The sequence below is a fragment of the Harpegnathos saltator genome, unplaced genomic scaffold (assembly GCF_003227715.2).
Source record: "Harpegnathos saltator strain DR-91 unplaced genomic scaffold, Hsal_v8.6 scaffold208, whole genome shotgun sequence".
NCBI classification, from domain to species: Eukaryota; Metazoa; Arthropoda; class Insecta; order Hymenoptera; family Formicidae; genus Harpegnathos; species Harpegnathos saltator.
Window position 1 is genome coordinate 114015 of NW_020229993.1, and position 14813 is coordinate 128827.

The 14813-nt window shown below is 48.0% G+C and overlaps 1 protein-coding gene across 8 annotated transcripts in view; it reads right to left on the reverse strand.

Moving 5' to 3' along the window:
- The window catches only part of LOC105192226 (dystrophin), a 588349-nt gene that overhangs the window by 82449 nt on the left and 491087 nt on the right, over positions 1–14813 (reverse strand). For all 8 annotated transcript variants that reach the window (XM_025298139.1, XM_025298137.1, XM_025298140.1 and 5 more), the window contains one exon: positions 8831–8954. In XM_025298139.1, the coding sequence (XP_025153924.1) occupies positions 8831–8954 (124 nt within the window). The remainder of the gene's footprint in view (positions 1–8830; positions 8955–14813) is intronic.

Consider the following 14813-nt stretch of genomic DNA (forward strand, 5'->3'; position numbering starts at 1 on the left):
CGGAAAGGACGATAAAATGAAACAAGCGTTATCTTTTAATATAATCACACTTTATTTCGATATATGTTTCAGAACTTCCGATGAGAATTAATTTTCCCCTACCACTGAATATTCCGGAAACTTATCTTTAAAACGGTTCAACAACTGTGGAAATCACTTCTTTATCACTGGTGAATTTCTTTCAAGGAAAACAAATTTTAATTTTGGAGAGAAGAAAAACTCGATTCTAGCTCCTAGTGATTACGTTTTAATCTTCAAATTGAAGCCCAATTGGCGCGATGAAGAGTGTGCTCTCTTTCGCGGTTTTAAACTATATTAAGGTATAAAATTCAGAATTTTTTTTCAGAGACGCGAGGAGGAAATTCATTTATTGCTTTGAAAAGTGTACGATGACAAACGGTGATTATATTAAATAGTGCAAACGGTTGTTCTATTTTCTAATACGCATAGTAATCGAGTCAGAATTCACACAGCCCTTCGATTTCAATGTTCCCCTCAACGTTACTTTCAGCGCTTTTCTTTCGGTCACATTCATCGGAGACGCCTGCGAGATCGTTTTTCCCCGTGGATGTCTCGATATTCGCTATCAAGCTGCTACTCACGAGGACAGTGGAGTTCGCGCGGTACCAAGAGAAATCCAAGAAATGAAGAAGGGACTTTTTATTTCGTGCCTGCGGACGATCGCGGAGCGCTACTTCCGATGAGAAATGCATGCGATCTGACGCTTTTCTTTCCGCCACTATCGGCCGCCGCGATTTCGTCGTAGCGATCGACAGGTGGAATAAAGGGAGCTCGGGAGCTCGACGAGGCAGAGTTTCAGCCACGATGCAACGCGGCGGGATCGCGGGAAGGATGGCGAAGCAGCCGTCGGCAAGCGGCTGTACGACGGCGGAAAACAACGAGACAGATTGAGCGAAAAAGGACGTCTTCGGAAACAGTTTCGGGCGAATTGAATTAGGCAACCGTGCTCTTCATCGCCGAGCCATCTATTCAACAGTTGACGCTCTACTTTCCGGGCACGTACGCCACTAGTTTATCTAACTCCCGCTCGCCCTGACTTCCCAACCTTCCGCCCCGTCGACGTTTCCCGTGTCCCGCTAATTCTTTCTTCCTCCGCCGGCGACTGGCGCGTCCAGATTTCCCGGGGAAAACGCCAGCGACTGACGCGGAAGTAACGGCGAGATTCCCTAGAGCGGATCGTAAATCCTGCAGGCTGTTATCGAGCGATACGAATAAAAGTGTCTGGGATGTTCGGATTCGGGAAATACGGCGAACTCTCTCTCTCTCTCTCTCTCTCTCATCCCTCACGTTCCTACACCATCGTCATTTCACGTCAACGAATTTATTTCCCGCGAACTACGTAATCGGCCGCCGCGGTGAGTTGGCAGAAAGTTTCATACAATTCGCGAGATGCAAATTGAATCGTGACTTACTCGTCATTTGGTGATTTTCACGCTCGCCGCGCGATTAAAATATTAGCCAGCGTAACTCGAGCGGAAATTTCGCTCCTACTTTGCGGGAAAACTTCGGTCGAATATGAAGGACGACTGATGAAGAATCTCGGGATGTAACGTAACTGTCACACGAATCTCCAGATTTTATTGAGATTTTCAATAAACAAAATTAAAATAAAATAATGGTGAGAAAAGGAAGTTTGTTCCCATCGTTTACCCATCAATATTTATTGTATTATTTAATATCCGTTGATCGCATATATTCTACCTTAGCAATTAAACAAATGATATCATTAATGAATTGTCGTTTGAGGTTAAAAGTAAAGATTAAACACAGATGGAGCATTGAGATAATCGAATATTAAATAAGTTCCGAAGCAAATTCGTTTTTAAGACTCAACACGGAGCGAGGAGGAGTAAATTAGTCGTTTGCAGCATCGAAGGACAATAACTTAGGGTTAGCGTTGTATCTCGAGATTCTCTAGCGGCTCTTCCAGCTCGATGGAATTTACAGGATTAACCGGTAGAGCCAATATTTCGATCCGAGGATTTATGCACGTCGCGAGCACTTGACTTCGATTTATTTATTTCGCTTTTCGACGATAAGATTTTAATCGGGGATTCGATGGAGAGAGATTGATGTGTAATAGGAGACATCTGCTTTCATCGGTAGAATTTAATAAAAAATTAAATTACGTTTCGCACATATCCCTGGCTGGGGGATATCACGAAGAAGCAGATCGGCCCTCAATCACTATTTCCGTTCGATCTGTTACTCCAGGAAGGACTTATTGACACGCCTGTGCCGGCGAGACGTGCAGTCCGATCGGCTCCGATTCGGGAATGTAACTACTATGCAACTGTGTGAAGCACGTCGGAGTGTACGCGATCGTGAATACAGATCATCCATCAGTATTTCTTCCCATGATACTGAGAGAGATAAAGTTATTTCATTCCGAGATAGTGATTTAATTGCCGCATTCACACGGATTACCTTACATACACCGAGAAATAGATCGCGCTTCGAAAGTGCGGCACTAAAGCACGTTAGAGATCATCCATCAGTGTCTCTCTTCACAATCTCGCAGGAAGTTATATCATCTCAACAGTGACTTAATTACTGCACCAACACACCGGCTTATCTTACAGACACCCAGCGCTATAGCTGTGTGTGAGCGGAATGAAATTGCATGCGAACAATAAGATCGACGTTGACGAGAAACAAAAGGCGGGCTGCGTCGGGCAAGTTTCGCCGGGAGCCCGAAATTCTCCAACGCCACTCTCCGCCGAACGGCCGAACGTGGCCTCGCCGTCGCCGTCGCCGTCGCCATCGTCGTCGTCGTCGTCGTCGAATTGTATTGTATAATCCAGTCTTACAGCGCGATGTTATTCCGTCAGAAATGTATCGACGCGGCCGAGTCGGTCGCGCCGATGCCGCGCACGTTTCGCGAAACGTGACTTCCTACGGAATGAGCGAAACCGCGCGCGGTTGTTCGCCGTGGTTGCTCGTTCGCCGGGGCCGCCGTCGCCGTTCCACGCTGCTGGAGGATCAAATCCGCTCTCTACGCAGCGAAGCTATCGTTACGGGATCTTATACGTCTTACGTCGGATATTATAAGCCGCGTGTTGAATGACAAGGGCCGCTGCTGACAGCCGGCGGGGATGGCATCGCGAACATAGTTCTCGGCGGAGGCCATGAGCGATACGTTCGAATTGCCCTGATCATTGCGCCACGACTTGAGCGCGTCGGGAACGCGCGCCTTCGGAGACTCCGGCTCTGCTGTCGTAAATATTTACGTATGTATAATATTAGGTCGTTAAATATGAAATGTTCGATTTCCTTAAGTACCAAGTTCGACAGTCGATATCTCTGATATTTCACCTTTGCAGCTTTTGCTTTTTTTCTCCTGCGAAGGTACATCACTCTTTCAAACGCATGTTTTGGTTCGTGATTATCTTTCGAATTGTCCTTGTTACAGCAATTTTTGTGTAACCATGGATAAGCTGAAAATTCGTGTTATTTTCGAATATGAGTTCTCTATCGTGGAACCAATGCAGCGCAGACCACTCGACATATCAACGAAGTGTTTGGTGAAGATGTGGCTAATGAGCGTACAGAGTACGTCGATGGTTTGAGATGTTTCGTTCTGGCGATTTTAATCTTGAAAATGAGCCACGTGGGCGACTCGAGACCAAGGTGGATAATGATGAGCTGAAAGCTATAGTGGAAGCGGTTACATCTCAAATTACGCGTGAATTAGCAGCAGGGTTTAACGTTACTATTCCAACAATATTGGATCACTTGAAACAAATCGGCAAGGTAAAGAAGATGAACAGGTGGATAGATTCTGCATGAATTAAACGAGCGTTACAAGAGAAATCGTCTCGAAGCTTGCCTTTCTTTACTATCACGACATAAGGGCGAACCATTTTTATATCGTATTATTACATAGTATGATGAAAAATGGATTCTTTTCGACAATCGCAAGTGTTCGGCACAATGGTTGAATATAGATGAAGTCCGAAACCGAATATTGACAAAAAAAAAACTAATGGTGTCTGTTTGGTGGTCCACCTGCGCTGATATTGTCTACTACAGCTTCATGAAACCTAGTCAATCGATTACAGCGGATGTCTACTGTAACCAACTGGACGAAATGATGAGAATGCTTGCGATCAAGCAGCCGAGATTGGTCAATAGAGACAGACCAATCCTCTTGCAAGACAACGCTCGACCACATCGCATAAACAACGTTGCTCAAACTACGACAGCAGGACTTGGAAACTCTCTGTCACCCACCATATTCACCAGACCTTGCACCAACTGACTTCTTCCAGGCACTGGGCCACCTCTTGCAAGGAAAAATATTCAATTCTCAACATGCTGTAGAAAACGCGATTTCATCGTCACTCGCACTTCAGGTTTCTTCGCTGCTGGCATGAATAAACAAACTACCGTTCAGATGGCAGAACTGTGTCGATACTTTAGGCGCATACTTTGATTAATTTTACTCTATTTCTGGTTTGAGATATAATAAACCAAACTTTTGATTCGAAATCGAACATTTCATATTTAATGACCCAATAACAAGCAATTCCAAGCGCTGTCAATAATTTCGAGTGCCATATCTCGGTCGCGCGAACTTCTGACGACGATGTTGAGTGCTCGATAAGCGGAGGGGTTGCTCGTCTTCGCGGTTGTACGTCGGCCACGCAAACGCGACTCGATGGGGCGTGCGAGCTGCACGTAACAATGGAAGAAGGCGGGGGGAGGAAGATGCTTATAGTCGCTATTTGTTAGCAAACTTATGTAGACGGGCAATTATAGGGGCGTATGTAGCAGCGACGGTGCCCTGGCGTGAGCGCAACGGAGATACATAAATCTCTTTCGAGATTCCTTTCAATTCTCGAGCGCGGCGTTTTTTCCTGAAACATCTCGCGTATTACGGCTATTACGTCATATGTATCCAAACTGAGATGTTATTGACGAGTTTTACGTACTAGTCGCGCGACACGGCGATTGCGATCCGCGCACACGCACACGGATGCACGTACACGTGTGCCAGGGTCCGCATTGAATCTGCCACTATTTATCATACACGCACACATAAAGAGAAAGAGAGAGAGAGAGAGAGAGAGAGAGAGAGAGGGGGAGAGAGAGAGAAAAAGAGACAATGACATCGACAAACGAGCTTGCGCAAATACATTCCGAAGGTAATTAAATCGCGTTCTGATGGAGACTAATGAACTTTTCATGAGAAATTACTTAAATTATTGTCAGTCGGGCTCGCAAGTTCGATATATTTGGCGCCGGTCCCGCGCGATATTCTATTTCGACGAGTAATAATCGCCATCACTCGCGGGCGTCATCGATATGGTACACGTCGCGCGTTCGCGCGTCCGAAGCGCATCGAGAAGCATTTTTAACCCTCTCACATTGTTCAAGATGCTTCTTCATCATATTTCTGTCTTCGTTTCTTCGTTTGTTAATACGAGCTGCAGCCGTCTCTTTCAGCATAAGAATGTTTATAACAATAGCGTTAATCATAATTATGACACAAGGCAATAGGTTTTGAATTACTCTGGGATATATGGTATATCCACGGCAGTCGGAGGATTAAGGAGCGATTTGCACGTACGATTAACAGCGTACACAAGAAATAATAATCCGCAGGAAGCAAAAGAAGAAACGGCTAATTTTGCCACAGCGATATCGAAATTATCGAGAAACACGAGCGACCGCCGCGGCGGTATAAAACATAATTGCGCGTTCGTATGTGTGCATTTTCCGCAAGCAATTAGATACAGTCATTTGCGCATAACGAATGAGAACACAAAGGAAGTTACGTCGCGTCGGGGACGTCGCAATCGACGGTTCGAAATTAAAAAAAGGGGGAAAGGAGCCGAGCTTGTTAACGGTCGGCGCAACGGTTCCGTTCGGCGCACAACGAGCCATTGAATAATAACTATCTCGTCGACTGGTTACGCAAGTAACAGCGCGAGTTGGAAGAGAGAAGCTAGACCACGCCGTGTCTCCCACCAGGACTTCGGCGGCTTCTACGTACCTACAAGTTTCCAGCACTCCGCAGGGACGTCTCTTCTAAAACTCTCCCGTCTTCCATCAGTACCGATGTACTACGATACTTGTAACTCGATTGGGAGCCCCACGTGGTTCGCGCGACGGAGTTACGTTTACCTAGCTGAAGTAATTTTTTTTCTCCAGCCGGCGCAGCTCGAGAGTGCGCGGAGCGTTCGTAAGGGTGTTTTCTCGCGCAAATCGAATGAAACAATTATGGGAGTAGCGGCAAATTTTGACGTGCGGGAAGTCGCGAGTGGGAAAGAGGCTGATCGACCGATAAACAGAGGCGAGAGAAGGCTACGGCTCAGCTTCGAAATTTGCGCGCATTTCTTTGCACCGCTCCTGCGGTATTGAAAACTGCGAGAATCCGAATGACCCGAGGAGGCGGAATCTTGTCGTATTCGCGGCTTCGAAGCGGATTCAAGAAGTCGGATCTCGCCTTGATGTATTATTTAATGCCCTTCCTCGTCTCCTTTTCTTTGTTTTTCTTTTCTCTTTTTTTTTTTCGCCGAATAACGCGTTCCCGTGTTCGATCAGGAACGACGCAACGTGAATAAAACATCTCGTCTAAATTTCACAACTTTCGGAGTTGCCGACACAAAGCGAAAACTCGAAAGTGTACACTTGTAACTGGTTCAAAACCCTTCATATCGGTTCCCGATAGAATTGCGTTAACATCGGCCGCTGGAAGTTTTATCTCCGAGCCGAATACTTGAAATGATATTACGGTACAATACGATGCGATGTGAGAGAAGGAATGGTTCACAACTGCTGTATGAGAGATATACTCTCGTGTGACCATATAACACACACACACATTATATCGTGTAAGGAATCATCCCGTGATACGAATCGCGGAGATAAAAATTGTGACCAAGGTCGAAGGGTAAAATTACCTTTTCCAACGTACGTATCCTTTCGGCAATGCTTTCTCGTGCGACGTGCGTTAACGCGGATATTCTTACGAAAAAAAATATTTAACATATTTAACTGGCACACAGAGGTGCCAACGATGAGACTTTACTCATCCAATGCGCGATACGCGGCACACGTGTTTTATAAAGAGTCGTGGCCCGTTGTTTCTTTCCGAAGCTCGTGATTGATTTGCGGAGAATTATTTCCCGTCGTAAATCCCGAGAGTAAATAAACATAAATCTCGCGTCTCGCGTCGCTCCTATCCCGTTTTCCGTTCTCTGGGCTTTCTTAATATTCGCGCTTTCGGCCCGACCACGCGGATTACGTAAATGAAATATTCAGGACGTCGCAGTTACACGTTCCTTGCCCTTGTCGCGCTTGAAAAGGGAACGACAATAAAGAATGAAGCTCGTTTCTGGGCTGGCGGTCTGGTCCCGCGGGTTAGGCCGCAGGATCGAGAGAGAGGGAGAGAGAGAAAAAAGAACCGAGAGAAAGATGGAAAGGAAAAGAGAGAAAAGACGAGGAGGGAAGAAACGCGAAATATTTCTCGGAATCCTGCTCCGTCTGAAAATCTCAGTACGAGTACAATCGGCGGTTGTTCTTAGGTTCTTGCCGCGGCACCGGGATTTCAACCGGCACGAAAATTCAAGTCGAGAGAGAAAAGGCGCGAATTATTAAAGTTCGCGAGTCTGCGGAGAAAAGGAGCAAAGTGTAATAAAATTTTTCTCATATCGCGACGGGATGGACCAATCGACTATCGGCGCGGTTTGCGCGCGAGATTTTGCTAATTTCGACAAAATACCCTGTCGATAGCACGATGAAAGAAAAGAAAAAAAAAGAAAAAAAAGGAAAAAAGAGGGAGACAGCTAAACGCTTGGATCAATACCTGACACTTCTCTCCAGCGCGTTGTCTTCAAAATCAAAGTTGTTCCTCAACGCCAAAAAGACGCGAGAATTAATTCCGAATATCGGCGGCTTGATAAGAGCATTCTCGCGGGTTCGAGGTATCAAGATAACGTCACTGACCGTGCTGGCGGACGGACAATGGCGGCAACAACAATTCGTTAATTAAATCAGACGGCGGGAGAAACAAAGGGAGAAAAAATCCTGTGCTCTCTTCCAAACCGATAGGCCGATGAGATAGGCCGGAGTATATACTCGAGCTTTTTTCTTCTCGTCGGTAATTGGTATGAAAAATTACGAGCGCAAGAAGAATAAGAGAAAAGAAAATGGGGGGGAAAAAAGGAAGAACGCAAATTGGTGGGATTGAAAGGTGCACTATACCGCTCTTAATTACTGGGCTTGCACTATCGGCGAACTCAGTCTCGCGTTATGAGGTGGTTTCACGGAAACTAACGACGAATGTACTTGGCCGACTTTCTTTGTTCTTTCTCGCGAGATGTTCGTTCGTGCGAGCGGAGTGAGCTATATTTTACATAAATTTCGGAGCTCTCGGGGGGCGATCTCGTGCGGGGGGGGGGAGGCAGAGTTGAAAAGAGTTTTCAATGTTTGGGAACGCCGGAGCGCGGTATATACGCGGTGCGTACTTGTCCGGTTTCAATATCTCAAAAACACTCCGCTCTCCGAGCATCGTCTGCTGCGAATCGTGACTCCTCCTCACACTCCTCTTTATCGCGATAAAAAAATATTTTCAGACATATATAATTTATAAAGATACAATGTGACCGCACGAAATAGAATTCTCTGCTTTCGCGGGAGAAAGAAAATGAGAGGATGAGAAAGAGACGAGAATATGCCACGTGCCAATATGTTACTTGCCGGCATTAAATCGTTAGCCGCGGCATGAGGCGCAGCGAGGGGGAGGGGGAGGGCGAGGTTCACGATTCACAGACAATTTATATGTCATTCACAATTTACGTACCTTCGGAGTCCGAGGTGTCCGACAACGGGGGCTCATTGGCGATGTACTGGCGGCCGCTCAGCAAATTGTTCTCCACGACCGGCCGTTTGTCCTCCAGCTGCCTCCTGAAGCCACGATGGTCGTCCTGCGAAGGAGACGCGTAAATCGTGAAACAAAAGTAAAGGCAAGGGGAAGAGAAGGGGCCGCGAGGGGCCCATCTCGGTGTCTGGGGCAGTGCCAGGTTTACTCTTGGCGTTCGACGCCCCTCGTCGAGAAGGCAAGAGGCTTTAAGAGATCACGCCCGACTAAATTCGCCCGTCTACTGTGACAAGTAGAGTAGCTCGCGAACGTAAACAACGTCGCGTGTGCAATCGACGACGCAGTCGATTTGGAAACCGTGTCATATAAAGCTAATTTAAAAATAGCGCATAAAAGTCGGGGCTGTTTATAAAAATCGGGAGATACCTTCTCTCTCTCTCTCTCTCTCTCTCTCTCTCTCTCTCTCTCTCTCTCTCTCTCTCTCTCTCTCTCTCTCTCTCTCTCTCTCTCTCTCTCTCTCTCTCTCTCTCTCTCTTTCTGCGTCAATTTTTACATTTTATAGGCTATCAGCTGTAAAGCTTTTACAACTGATAACCTATAAAAATCGACGTATCTCCATGTGAATTTTAAAACACAGCTTCATCATTATTAATGTTACACTACAGACAAGGTGTTACGAATGGTTTCGCTAAGAATATATTCCAACAAGAGATAATGCTAATAAAAGTATCGCTTCTCGGCGAACATACAGGATCATTCAGGAAAGATCCGTGATTTCCGAGTGGCAAAAGCGCAACTTTGTCGCGCATTCGGGGGACACGAATTATTCATTAATCAAGCAATCGTCGCGGTCGATCTGCGACTCGTCGCCACGATGTATCGACACGGCAGGCTTTTATCAACCTTCTCGGCTGATCCGTATCGCGTTTGTCGCGACATCGTCTATGAGACGACCGAAGTGAAACGTTTGACTGGTTCGATGCGCAGCGAAATTAAATTAACTCGAGGGGCGAGACGACGAAGAAGAACGCACACGCCGGCTTCTTCAATCTTCGGGCGCAATAACGAGACACTACGATGTATAAAAGCGAGCTCGGAGCTCGGCGAAAGATCGCATTTACAGGGCATGCTCGCGGATGCCATCGGACGTCGGCGTGTGCATCCGTAATTGCGTTTGACGAAGCGTTACACCGCCGGGGGTTAGGAGGGTGGGAGAGAGGCGGGGTCGGGGAGGAGGGCGGGTTGAAAACTAGCCCGCTGCAGCCGGCGAGGAAAAGTCGAGTGGATAAAAAGGCACTCTTACGATATTGCATGCCTTCTAGTTAACGAGATTATCTCTTCGTTCGCGGGCTCGAGGGTTCGCTGCGGGAAAGACGCCGCGGGCTTTTTTCTACGCGTCGAGAGACGTCCGGATGGCGGCGTGTTCGCCTAGTTTGTGTCTTTCCTCTTTCTGTCTCTCGCGTCTTCCTCTTCCTTTTTTCTTCCTCCGCTCTTCTCCATTTTTTCTCCTTCTTCTTCTTCTTCTTCTTCTTCTTCTTCTCCTTTTCCTCCTCCTCCTCTTCCTTTTTCTGCTTCTTCTTTTTCTTTCTTTCCCTCGCCCCCTCATTTTTTTTCAGACTGCTCTGAGAAGAGAATTCATCGCGAGCGGAACGCGAATATGCCCGTAGAGAAACGGAGCTGGAGAAGGAAGGGAAAGACCGCTCTTAACTGTCGGCCGACTGAAGGATTTGAAGAGATCGCGCTGCGACGGGGTCACGAACGTCAAGCAAAAGTACAGCAATTTTCTCGGTTACACGCGGAACGGATTAAGAAGGACGTCGCGCGTAATTCTTTTTTTCCATCCCGTTCTCGATGCCGATTCGCGCAATTTTCTCTCTCCAATGTTTCACCTCGCGCGAGCCCCGCGGTGGTTGCTGTTCTGTCATCGTCTGTCGATTTCTCTACAGGAGCGACGTCACACATCCCCGCGGAGTCACACCATATGCTCTTGCAAGCGGGAGGGCGGCGGCGGATGCGACACGGGAGGATCGGGGAAAAGTGAGAAACGGCGCACGTATATATACACACACACACATACACACAATGCCGCTGTGAACAAGCAAAAGCGTATGTTACGCCGGACCGCACTCGATTTAACAATCACACGTTTATTAATTCGCATTACGTCCGGGCGCGACGTATAAAGAGCCATCATGATTTAAACGGCCATTTATCGCCACTTGTTTAGCAGTAATCGGAAATTTATGTGGAGAATCGTCGAGAGAATTCAACCTGCCAGAAAGTAAATTGACGCGGCGCATTAAATCTATTGTTAAATAAATTGGCTCAATTGTGCGCCACGGAACAGATCTCGGCGATGTACCGGCTATTAATCATTCTTGCATCTTTCTTCGTTGCTTTTTCTGGCCGCTTCTCATTACGAAGAATGATGGCGCGGCGCGGTGTGAGTGATAGAATCCTCATCGCGTTTATCCTTGATTTCTTCTTCCCCCTCCTCCTCCTTCTTCTTCTGTCTCTCGCGCTGTCTCTCACACATACACACGCACACACATACACACAATTCTCGCTGCACAGATTTCTCTTCGAGGACTCTCTTCGCTTCGCCTCGAAAAGAACGGATCGCCCGTGAATTGCGTTTGCCGTGCGATCGCGGATCGAAACTCCTCATCGGTAAACAAATCACGAACGGATTAAAGCGCGCCGAATAATCCGCCTGTGCACTCGTCGCGCACTTCGTATGGAAATTTACGCGCGCGGCGATTAGTCGCGCGTTCCGGGGTTAATGAAGAAATTAGAACGGCCAAAGAGCCATTCATCCAATTAGATCGCCATCAAGACGGTCCCTTATCAATGAGGTTATCATAACGAGAGAAGGGAGGGAGAGAGACAGAGAGAGAGAGAGAGAGAGAGGGAGAGAGAGAGAGGTTAATTGCGAGGTGCGCGCGCGGCAACAATGCGTTGATGCGTATCTCGATTATATACGAGCATCCGACACTGGGAATCTTCAGCGTTTAACCGCTGTCACTGCTCGGCCGCGCTATTATCGCGCCAGGTAGATAAATTGGCCGAAAACAATTTCATTGCACAACTCTGCCGGCGCGGTGGGTGAGAGAGAGAGAGAGAAAGAGAGGGGGGGGAACTTTCGCTCGGTCCTTTGCGCGCTTTTGCGCGACGCGGCGAAGCGAGAGCGAAGGGGCAAAAACACCGACGCATCCGGTGCGACGCAACCCTCCTCTTATATCATCAAGTCGGTGAGGGGGAGAGAGGGGGGGGGAAGATTTCAACGCTGACCGCTCGCGAGCAGCCGAGATCGCGGAGTCGCGCGCTCATTAATACTCCGGAGCAATTTCTTCCTGATGGGCGAGCTGTTATCCTTTATTTACGCGCGCCATCCACGCAGGCGAATCCCGTAGCAGCAATCGATGCTATTAACCGTCGAGCTAACGTTAAATGTTTCACGAGCTGCGAATGCCGCGACGGAGCTCCCGGAATAAACACTGAGCGCGACATCGCGCGGAAAGGCGTGTCCGGGTCCGAAAGAAACACACCGACATCAATTCCGCGGGGATTGACACTCGCCGCGCCAAAGTGCCTCCTCCGAAATAACCCCCGACGACGAGACCTCGCGCGGCATGACCGGGGCGAAAATATCAATCGTTCGCGCGGCAGGTGCACCGCCGCCGTCGCCGTCGTCGTCGAGGAAACGATGGGCGCGTGCCATTAAAAAATGCACGAGCGCGGGATTCATCGGTATCGCGAATCGATGCAGCCATCGGCGGCAACGTCGGCGGCGTTTTTGATTTATCCGCGCGTGTCCTGGCTGCGTGCACGCGAAACGCAGACCGCAGCGGCTCGTTCGTCGTAAACGACCCTCCTGGTCGTCGGCGGTGCGAGTTTACAGGCGCGAGTTCGCGCGCGACGCTCACGGGCGAATGGAACTTTTAGGAAGAGGGCCGTGAGAGGGATGACGATCGCGATCGTTATATCGCTGCAACGGTGTGCCTCGCGACTAATTGCGCGCGCGAGCGGCTTTTATTCTGATTGCGCGGACGCGATGAACGGCCTTCTAATTGCGCTCGCGCGTGCGGATGCGGCGACCCGATGCGCGTTACACGCTTCGCGATCGTTGCGCGCCAAAGTAGCCCTGTGTGTTTTATTAGGCCACGGCTGAAACTTGCCTTCGTAACTGTGCGCGTAATCGTATATATAGAACGCGGCTGACGTGATTGGAATTTAGTCAATGGCTTCGCGTCGTACGCAAGAATGCGCGTGACTTTATCCGCTCGGCGAGGATGCGCGTGAACAATGTTAGGCGTTGTCTCGTCAAATATTCCGTAATGATAACAATCTGTCGGACATGTCCGGCGAGCTAAACTAGTAGCGAGTAAGTTTGTATTTGTTGAATAGGTGCGCGAGCTCGTGGGCGTGAGGGAGCGCCGAGGGAGCGGAGGGAACGAAAGCACGGAGGTATGAACCGGCGTAATTTAATTAACTGCAATTTTCTTTACAGTTTCGCGTTTAATGCAAGCAACAATGCGCGGCTCTGTTTGTACCTGCGAGGATGCCCGCGAACAATTTTCAATATTATCTTGCAAAATATTCCCTCATGATAACGATTCGCCTGTGATATCTCTGATAAAACGAACCAGTGAGTGTGCGAGTGTTGCGTACATGTGAGGAACGAAGGAGACAAAAGAAGGCACGAAGGCACGCGAGAACGTACATACAGACGTGTAAGAGTACGAACGAATAAAAGCACAAAGATACGAATGTATGGCAGTATCCGAGTGCACTTGACCCGAGACGCTGTTTAATTATTAGCCAATGCCGCACACGTCGCATTCACCCACCCCTCGCTTCATTGGTTGCCCGCAATTGGTTTAATCTCGGAGTTCCTTTGAAGTAATATCATCTGCGGCGAGAGGGTGGCTTATATCACGAGAAGCACTTACGTGAGCTCTAATGAACGCTATATTCGATCTGTTCTACTTATACTAAAGCTTCTACTTATTAAAATAATTCTCGGTAGCGGCGACTCCTCGAATGTCGGCGATGCGAGTTGTCTTCGAGCGCGATTACTTATTACTATTATTATTATTATTGTTATTATTATTATTATTACCTCCGCGACTCGTTCACCGATAAGGCAGCTCTATCACCCAGTAAGGACGCAGTTTAATTAAGCAAAAGACGTAAGTATAGACCGAACGGGTTTATTGATAACGAGCGCGACGAGCGGTTGATGACTGCCCGAGAAGGATACCCCCGTGCCTTCGAACGCTAATGGAAATTAATAAGGTGTAAGAGTAACGTATAGAATGTATGAATAACATGGGAGCGAGTCCCTATAGACGTGACCTTCCTTCTTTTGTTTATTTGCCTTATGCATACACATTAAGAGCCGATTGAATAGACGAGCAGTTCGAGGTAGTAAACACAAAAGAACAATAGATAGCATAACGATAATATAATTCAGACGCCGGTGGAGGTCGAGCGGGATACGGAGACGCACCGAATGCCAGAACACCTTCGAGTCAGGCTTTCGCGCAATTACTTCGCGCGATAATTGATTAAAAATGGCGGTTCGAATGGATATGCGCATATTCGAACCGCTGGCGGGCAGTCGGAGATCTTCAAGAAAAAGCGTACGAGATGTCCTTCTCAGCTGCTGGCTCAGATCACTTAGGTCATACCGCGCCCCCCTCCCCCTCCCCCCGGGGAAAACGCACGGCGAGCCCGGTCTGCTGACCAAGAAAACATCTGAATCGGACCGGTGTCGAAGGGGAAACGCACGACGACACCGGTATTCGGAATTAAGAGAAATTAACTAATTGTGTAAGGGAACAATGCTCGACTCCGATCACCCGATGAACATTAGAAAACAATGATTTGATTAACACTCACCAATCTTCCGCACGAGTGGCGATGGCACGTCTCTTTCGGGCGTCCAACAGCGACTAACTGC